Below are 8,375 nucleotides of genomic sequence, written 5' to 3'. Positions count from 1 at the left end.
GGGGGGGGGGGGAAGGAGTCCGGTGACGTCACGGACATCGACGTCACGGACTCCTCCACCCCCCCTTCCCTTCGTTAGCCGACGAAGCCACTTGGGGAAGGGGGAGGAGTCCGGTGATGTCACCGGATCTCCGACGGGACTCCCGGAAGCCGGCGGAGAGGTGAGTGTTTTCATTAACGATCAAAAGAATTTTAAATCGATCAAAAAGTTTAACGATTAATAGAGAAATTAATTGTTCATTTCCGCAGCCCTAAAATCTAGGAACAAAAATATACTGCGGCTTAGCAGGCCTTAGAAGAAGTGGTGGCTGCATTCATTTTATTTTTTTCCAGGCACCTTCCTTTACTTGCACTTGGTGACCCTGCCAGTAACACACTTCCTGTCCTAGGGTGACAACACTCACTGTACTCTTTGGAGGAGCAGCATTGGTGCTCTAGGACTACAGAACACCTCTCTTAACATGCGGGGTGTTTTGCAGTTCTCAGAGGCGAATAAGTACGGATGATAACACTGCAAGAGATATCAGCGCAACACAGGCAGACAACAAAAGGAAGTTACAACCTCCCTGCCTTTCTGGCAGATCACAGGGTTTTTGGGGGTTTTATGAACTTCACGAACAGATCCGCCAAAAAACAGTCAATGTTGTATTATAACCAAAATGGAACAAAAATAAAGGATTCATTGTTCGGAATTACGTGCACTTTTAGGTCTCATGCACACACAACGCAAAAGCAAAATTGTATATTGCGTATATACGTACACTGTATGCATTATTCTGAATAGAAATTTTAATGCACTGTACGCAGGTACACACGCATATATGCCTGTAAAATACACAGAAATGCGGAGCCTGGACGCATCTCAGGTCCAGTTTTTTTTTTTTTAGCATCTTTACGCAGCGCACATATATGGCTTCATACGCAGGTTTATGTATGGAGCCATTTATTTACATATGCTGCATATGGGAAAAAAAAAAATATGCTGCGCACATCTATACGCAGCGTATTGTACGGCATTGTGAATGAGGCCTTCAAGCACAACTCCAGCCAAGAATATTTGTTTCTGTTTTGGATAGAGCAGGAACAGCTGAAGTCTCTGCAAGGTTGTTGCTATACCTGTCCCTGTTGGAAGGATTCTGCCTCATTTCCTCTCAGGACAGGAAGTAATAGGAAGTCTCTTCAATGGAGAACAAAACCATATACTTATCCAGAGACACAACCACTTAGATTAACCCCTTCTCCACCGGAAATAGGTGGTTATTTGTGATACTCAATCTGTAACTTGGTTAGAATACAAGAAGAAACATTTCCTGAGTCTCAAGGATCGGAGTGGCAAAAAGTATCTCACAGGATCGGAGTGAGAAAAAGTATCTCACAGGATCGGAGTGAGAAAAAGTATCAAAAGGATCGGAGTGGCAAAAAGTAAATCACAAAACAATTTGATTAAATTACAAAAGTTCAAAAGTGTTACACGTGACTGAAAACAAGTAGCACAACCCCCATCCTGTACACTCATAATGATGGGGGTTGTGCAACTTGTTTTCAGCCATGTGTAACACTTTTGAATTCTGTAATAAATTAATACAATTTTTTAATACAAATAAGAACCAGAGAGGCAAAAAGTAGCTACTGCAAATCAGAACCTTCCTGAGGCTCAGGAAAAAAGTTTCTTCTTGTATTCGAGGACACCAATTCTTTTTAGAAAAGTGAGGAAAGGGTAGAATTTTGTACAATGTTTTCACTGGTGTCCAAGGTGACACCCATACAATAAGAGGTGCAGGTGTCACAGGGATAAAAACCACGGGGGAAATCGCAGCAATTGGGGTCAATGGAATTTGTAGTTCCATCGCAGGGCCAGAGTTCACCTATCCTTGCTCTATAACAAAAAGGAGCAGTGATCACCAAGCCACAACAGCCAATGAGAATCCATCTCTGCCTCATGAGGCCTTCATAAACCTGGAAACTCTGCCCGCTCATGTACCATCTGCCCGCAGTTCGTACCATCAGCACTCTTGAGGGGACATACGGTGAAAAAGTCTATGACCCGAGAGGTGAAGTCTAGGGTGACCAGGCTCTTCCCTTGCATGATGGTGACACAGTGCCGGTCCCCGTAGCTGGCTCGAGGCATTCCCCCGCTGAAGATGATGAAGTGGTTCCTGGAGAGGAGAGAAAAGGAAGGAACATTGGACACAAAGGAAACGGTACAGTTGCATAGCAGGAACACTGGACAAAGAATACTGTACAATACTGCAGCAGGAAATGTCAAAGCAGCTGGATCTGTGTACGTCATACACAATGCACAGAACACAGACCGGCTCGTGCAAAAACAGGATTTGGACAGCAATTGTTGTTTTGGCTGAGGGACAAATTTGGGGAACCAGGTGTAGGAAGTGACCGAAGACAGAACATACAGGGGCCCCCAGAGCTCTCCTCCTCATCTGCAGCCACCTAAACCTCATGTAATCATATCACATACCATTACATGTGGCGTGCAGGCGTTTACATGCAGCGGCTGTCACATGATCATTGACCTGAATAGGTGACATTTGCCACTTGTAAATGCCAGATTAGGGATCCCTGCTGCAGGAAAACTCAAGTTCCTGGGCCAGGGATTCCTAATCGCACCTAAACTTACAGGTGTAAATGAAGTCTTATTGTAGGTGTATATTAGGGTTTGTAGTTCTGGTTGTGGGGCGTGCATGTATGATTTGGCAAGCGGCCCCCATGGGGAAAAACATTTGTCCAGTGGCCCCTGAGTGAATCGAGTTTAAGAAGTTTGTACACTTACTTATAAGAGATGCCCATAGGACGTACTTCCTCAATGGACTGACACCATTTCACTCACTTCCTGGTGTCACCGCTCGGATGTGATAACAGGAGAGGATATGCTGGGACTGCGGATGTGATAACAGGAGAGGATATGCTGGGACTGCGGATGTGATAACAGGAGAGGATATGCTGGGACTGCGGATGTGATAACAGGAGAGGATATGCTGGGACTGCAGATGTGATAACAGGAGAGGATATGCTGGGACTGCAGATGTGATAACAGGAGAGGATATGCTGGGACTGCAGATGTGATAACAGGAGAGGATATGCTGGGACTGCAGATGTGATAACAGGAGAGGATATGCTGGGACTGCGGATCTAATAACAGGAGAGGATATGCTGGGACTGCGGATCTAATAACAGGAGAGGATATGCTGGGACTGCGGATCTAATAACAGGAGAGGATATGCTGGGGTGATAACAGAAGAGGATGTGCTGGGACTGCTGAGGTGATAACAGGAGAGGATATGCTGGGACTGCTGAGGTTATAACAGGAGATGATATGCTGGGACTGCTGAGGTGATAACAGGAGATGATATGCTGGGACTGCTGAGGTGATAACAGGAGAGGATATGCTGGGACTGCTGAGGTGATAACAGGAGAGGATATGCTGGGACTGCTGAGGTGATAACAGGAGATGATATGCTGGGACTGCTGAGGTGATAACAGGAGAGGATATGCTGGGACTGCTGAGGTGATAACAGGAGAGGATATGCTGGGACTGCTGAGGTGATAACAGGAGAGGATATGCTGGGACTGCTGAGGTGATAACAGGAGAGGATATGCTGGGACTGCTGAGGTGATAACAGGAGAGGATATGCTGGGACTGCTGAGGTTATAACAGGAGGGGATATGCTGGGACTGCTGATGTGATAACAGGAGGGGATATGCTGGGACTGCTGATGTGATAACAGGAGGGGATATGCTGGGACTGCTGATGTGATAACAGGAGGGGATAGGCTGGGACTGCTGATGTGATAACAGGAGGGGATATGCTGGGACTGCTGAGGTGATAACAGGAGGGGATATGCTGGGACTGCTGAGGTTATAACAGGAGGGGATATGCTGGGACTGCTGAGGTTATAACAGGAGGGATATGCTGGGACTCTAAAACTCCTTTAAAATAACAAACCTGTCACTAAGCCCATAACTGCCTCATCATCACGGCATGAAAGTGGCCACAGAATGCTCTGATCATCTCATTAACACATTTCATACAAGACTTCCTCTCATCTAAATTGCAGTCATCAAATTGCACTTATGAAGAGCTCTCCGATACACTTAGCCTCGGGGGTTCAACTACACACCAGATATAAAGTGCAACTGAAGCCAAAAGTATCTTTAGTGTTGAATAAAGTGGAGAGGGATTCGAACCCGTCAGGTTTTTATTGATGTCTGTGTCCCCGTTACGGAGAGATGTATAAAGTCCCTGTTACGGAGATTTACCCTCCCCGTTTGTCCTGGTGACCGTCATCACTGAAAGTCTGGGAAATCTTCCAGTAGGGACACTAGTTCTGATGACCACCAGGGATTTCCTTCACTTCCCGTTCTGGCTATCAGACAGGAAGCAAAGGGAAATCTCCCCAATGGGACACAGATGGCAAAAAACATATGGGTTATAACAAGAGATGCACTGGTACCAATACTAGTATCAGTCCTGATTGAGTATTTTGCCGAATACTCGTACAAATGCTCCGGTACTTACTCCCGATATCAAAACTTCCGGGAGGCAGCAAGGAGCCAGATTCACGGCCAATCAGGAAGCGGGGCAGCAGATTATGACCCGCCTGCCAGCTTCCTGATTGGCTAGGAAGCTTGCTTCACTTGTTGCTTGGCAGCCTGACTTCCTGACCAATTAGGAAGCCGGGCGGCAAGTCATGACCCTCCGCCCAGCTTCCTGATTGGTCAGGAAGCCAAGCTGCCTCGGAACCTGAAGCCGGTGTTCTTTCGACAGAAGAATAAGAATAAGAATAAGAAGAATAAGAATAAATAGAAACTTGAACATACCCAGAGCCGCTGGATAGATACTGAACTTTGTTGACCGCTTTGCACGGGAACGGACCTGAGGGAAAAATAAAAAGAGGAAGGTTTACCATTACTTGAAAAAGGTTTTTAAAAAAGAAATTTAAACTGGCTTATATTTGTTTTTCCCCTGCTTGCCCCCCCCCCCCCCCCTAACATTGTTGTGATGGTTTTAAATATGTAATAAAAAACAAATCCAAAAAACAAAATCCAGTGACATCACTGGATCTCTACACTTCTCTATGCAGTGCAGGAAGATCATGGCTGGTGGGAAGATCATGGCTGGCCCACAGCCCTGGAGCAATCAGTGGGAGTTATGCAAATATAAAAATGCTTTGATGGGCGCGTGTCAGTCTGGAGGAGTGGGCGTTCCTAGGCAGACATTTGCATGCAGAGCGCCCTGGGTAACACCCACATGTGATGCTGAACCTCCATTATTGAAAGAATTGAAATCCAATAAATGAAAGGGGCGGGGCCAGGGACAGTCCAGCGCTAGATGATGCTGGAGGTCCTGCAGCCAGGAAAGGAGGCGGGCTCTGACTTGCTGCAGCTTCTAATGCACATTGTGAGAAGCTCGCAGTGTGCGGTGAAATCGGAGTAAGACATTTCAGCCCAGAAGAGGAGCTGGCACAACTGTGCAGGACTGAAGGGAAGGCCGGGAGGTCAGATAGAAGACTGAAGGGAAGGCTAGATAGAAGACTGAAGGGAAGGCTAGATAGAAGACTGAAGGGAAGGCTAGATAGAAGACTGAAGGGAAGGCTAGATAGAAGACTGAAGGGAAGGCTAGATAGAAGACTGAAGGGAAGGCCAGATAGAAGACTGAAGGGAAGGCCAGATAGAAGACTGAAGGGAAGGCCAGATAGAAGACTGAAGGGAAGGCCAGATAGAAGACTGAAGGGAATATAGAAGACTGAAGGGAAGGCTAGATAGAAGACTGAAGGGAAGGCTAGATAGAAGACTGAAGGGAAGGCTAGATAGAAGACTGAAGGGAAGGCTAGATAGAAGACTGAAGGGAAGGCTAGATAGAAGACTGAAGGGAAGGCTAGATAGAAGACTGAAGGGAAGGCTAGATAGAAGACTGAAGGGAAGGCTAGATAGAAGACTGAAGGGAAGGCTAGATAGAAGACTGAAGGGAAGGCTAGATAGAAGACTGAAGGGAAGGCTAGATAGAAGACTGAAGGGAAGGCTAGATAGAAGACTGAAGGGAAGGCTAGATAGAAGACTGAAGGGAAGGCTAGATAGAAGACTGAAGGGAAGGCTAGATAGAAGACTGAAGGGAAGGCTAGATAGAAGACTGAAGGGAAGGCTAGATAGAAGACTGAAGGGAAGGCTAGATAGAAGACTGAAGGGAAGGCTAGATAGAAGACTGAAGGGAAGGCTAGATAGAAGACTGAAGGGAAGGCTAGATAGAAGACTGAAGGGAAGGCTAGATAGAAGACTGAAGGGAAGGCTAGATAGAAGACTGAAGGGAAGGCTAGATAGAAGACTGAAGGGAAGGCTAGATAGAAGACTGAAGGGAAGGCTAGATAGAAGACTGAAGGGAAGGCTAGATAGAAGACTGAAGGGAAGGCTAGATAGAAGACTGAAGGGAAGGCTAGATAGAAGACTGAAGGGAAGGCTAGATAGAAGACTGAAGGGAAGGCTAGATAGAAGACTGAAGGGAAGGCTAGATAGAAGACTGAAGGGAAGGCTAGATAGAAGACTGAAGGGAAGGCTAGATAGAAGACTGAAGGGAAGGCTAGATAGAAGACTGAAGGGAAGGCCAGATAGAAGACTGAAGGGAAGGCCAGATAGAAGACTGAAGGGAAGGCCAGAGGTCAGCTTTAAAAATGTACAGAGCTCGCATACAGGCCGCTAGATGTGACACATTAACACTGGGAAAAGCTATAGAGCAGGGTAGGCAACCTGGGCACTCCAGCTCCAAGTCCCATGAGGCACTGCAAGACTGGCAGTCACAGACATGATGGGATTTGTAGTCCTATTAAGGCTTGCATGCAAACTCCATTCACTGTTATGGGCCCAAAGCCCAATGAAACCATTTATTAAATCAAATCACAGAAATCCATATGATCCCGGGACTCACACTGGACGCGGCAGCGTCTGTTACATTCCGGTTGGCGCGCTTCCAGAATTTTGGTGCCAGATGAAGCGTCCAAAATAAAATGCTGGCGGGTGTAATTAGCGGTTGGCGTCTCAGATTTGTGTGGAGATTCTGCGTTTCTCGCACAGGTCCGGCCTCAGAGGACGGGGAGGCCTCGGATAGCTCCTGATAAGAGCTCTGCATGCTTAGGAATTCCAGTCCAAGTTCAGTCAGAGGACACCAGGAATTCACAGACAACAGAAATCCTCAACCTCCGATGGGCGTAACAGATTTAATTTTTATTGTTCACAGATAAAATATTAACATCCTCTAATTAGCACAAGTGGAAACGTATGCGACCGTATGCGTCAAACTTTATTAACGCCGAACTGCAAGCAAACCGCTAGTACACGGGTGAAACATATATACAGGAGCCGTTTTGTGGTGTCAGCCCCGCCCAGTTTTCTTTTGCTAAACTACTCAAACCCACTCACTCTCCCATTGACACAACATGGACACGAATCACTTTGTGCTCCCAAGATGAGAACTAGGAGGGTCGATTAAATAATGTGACTTATGACGACTGACATCCCTCAGACAGGAAATGAAGGTGGGTTTAAGATAGCTGCTGCATCTTCAAAGGGTTATATTGCGGAGATGCAAGTTTGCAGGGAATTGAGAGTAATCAGCTTCAACACCGGAGAGGACTTGGTACAAGTGCGGGATAAAAGATAAAGCCGGAGTTCAGCTTTAACAATATGGAATACATATGCCCATAGTCTGGACACAGGGTCACTTTAATCCTCACAAGCTGCACTCTATGAATGGCACTCACCATACGGAATAGTGGAGGTGATCGGCTGGGACGTGGAGGAGGAATTATTGCCGACAGCCCACACCATGTACCCTCCGTCGCTGTGAGAGCTGACAAACAACGTCCCGCTGCTCTCCCAATACAAACTCTCCAATTGCTGCAAAGAGAAGAAGGCATTTTGGAATCAATTCACCAATTAAAAAAGACACTGGCTGAAGTTAACCCCGCCCCCCTTCCTGCCAACCGGTGGTAACAAATTCCTCCATCATGAACTCGATGACAGCACCCACAACATAAGAATTATTCACCTGGTTCCCCAAGAAGAGATGCTCCACCTTCCTGGAATCCCGATCCCACAGAACTACCAGCCCCCTGCTGTAGCCAACCAGGATCTTCCCCGGCTCCTACCCTAAGCCCAGATAATCAATTCCTCCAGCACCATTCATTCAGTGCACTCCGTTTCCTGTTCAATAAGAAGTGGTGATGGAGACCCTTTCATTCATTCTACTGATTCAAAAGGCCTTTGCATGCCAGCTGCTACACTCTGCACTCAGGTCAGGTCCCCCCACCCTACTCTCCGGCCTCCTTACCTCTGTATGGTCTGGTCCCACCCCCCCCACCCAGCTCTCCA

The 8,375-nt window shown here is 46.8% G+C and overlaps 1 protein-coding gene across 1 annotated transcript in view; it reads right to left on the bottom strand.

The window, feature by feature from the left end:
- Positions 1–8,375, bottom strand: part of LLGL1 (LLGL1, scribble cell polarity complex component) — a 56,228-nt gene that overhangs the window by 21,876 nt on the left and 25,977 nt on the right. The window contains exons 6-10 of the mRNA XM_018569306.1: positions 8,335–8,368; positions 8,053–8,148; positions 7,766–7,901; positions 4,836–4,890; positions 2,001–2,155 (exon numbers count right to left, since the gene is read on the bottom strand). Coding sequence (XP_018424808.1) covers positions 2,001–2,155; positions 4,836–4,890; positions 7,766–7,901; positions 8,053–8,148; positions 8,335–8,368 — 476 coding nt within the window. The remainder of the gene's footprint in view (positions 1–2,000; positions 2,156–4,835; positions 4,891–7,765; positions 7,902–8,052; positions 8,149–8,334; positions 8,369–8,375) is intronic.

The sequence above is a fragment of the Nanorana parkeri genome, unplaced genomic scaffold (genome assembly GCF_000935625.1).
Source record: "Nanorana parkeri isolate BGI_ZX_2015 unplaced genomic scaffold, ASM93562v1 scaffold1320, whole genome shotgun sequence".
NCBI classification, from domain to species: domain Eukaryota; kingdom Metazoa; phylum Chordata; class Amphibia; order Anura; family Dicroglossidae; genus Nanorana; species Nanorana parkeri.
The sequence above is the reverse complement of the archived record's forward strand: the minus strand, read 5'-3'. Positions and strand labels throughout refer to the sequence as shown.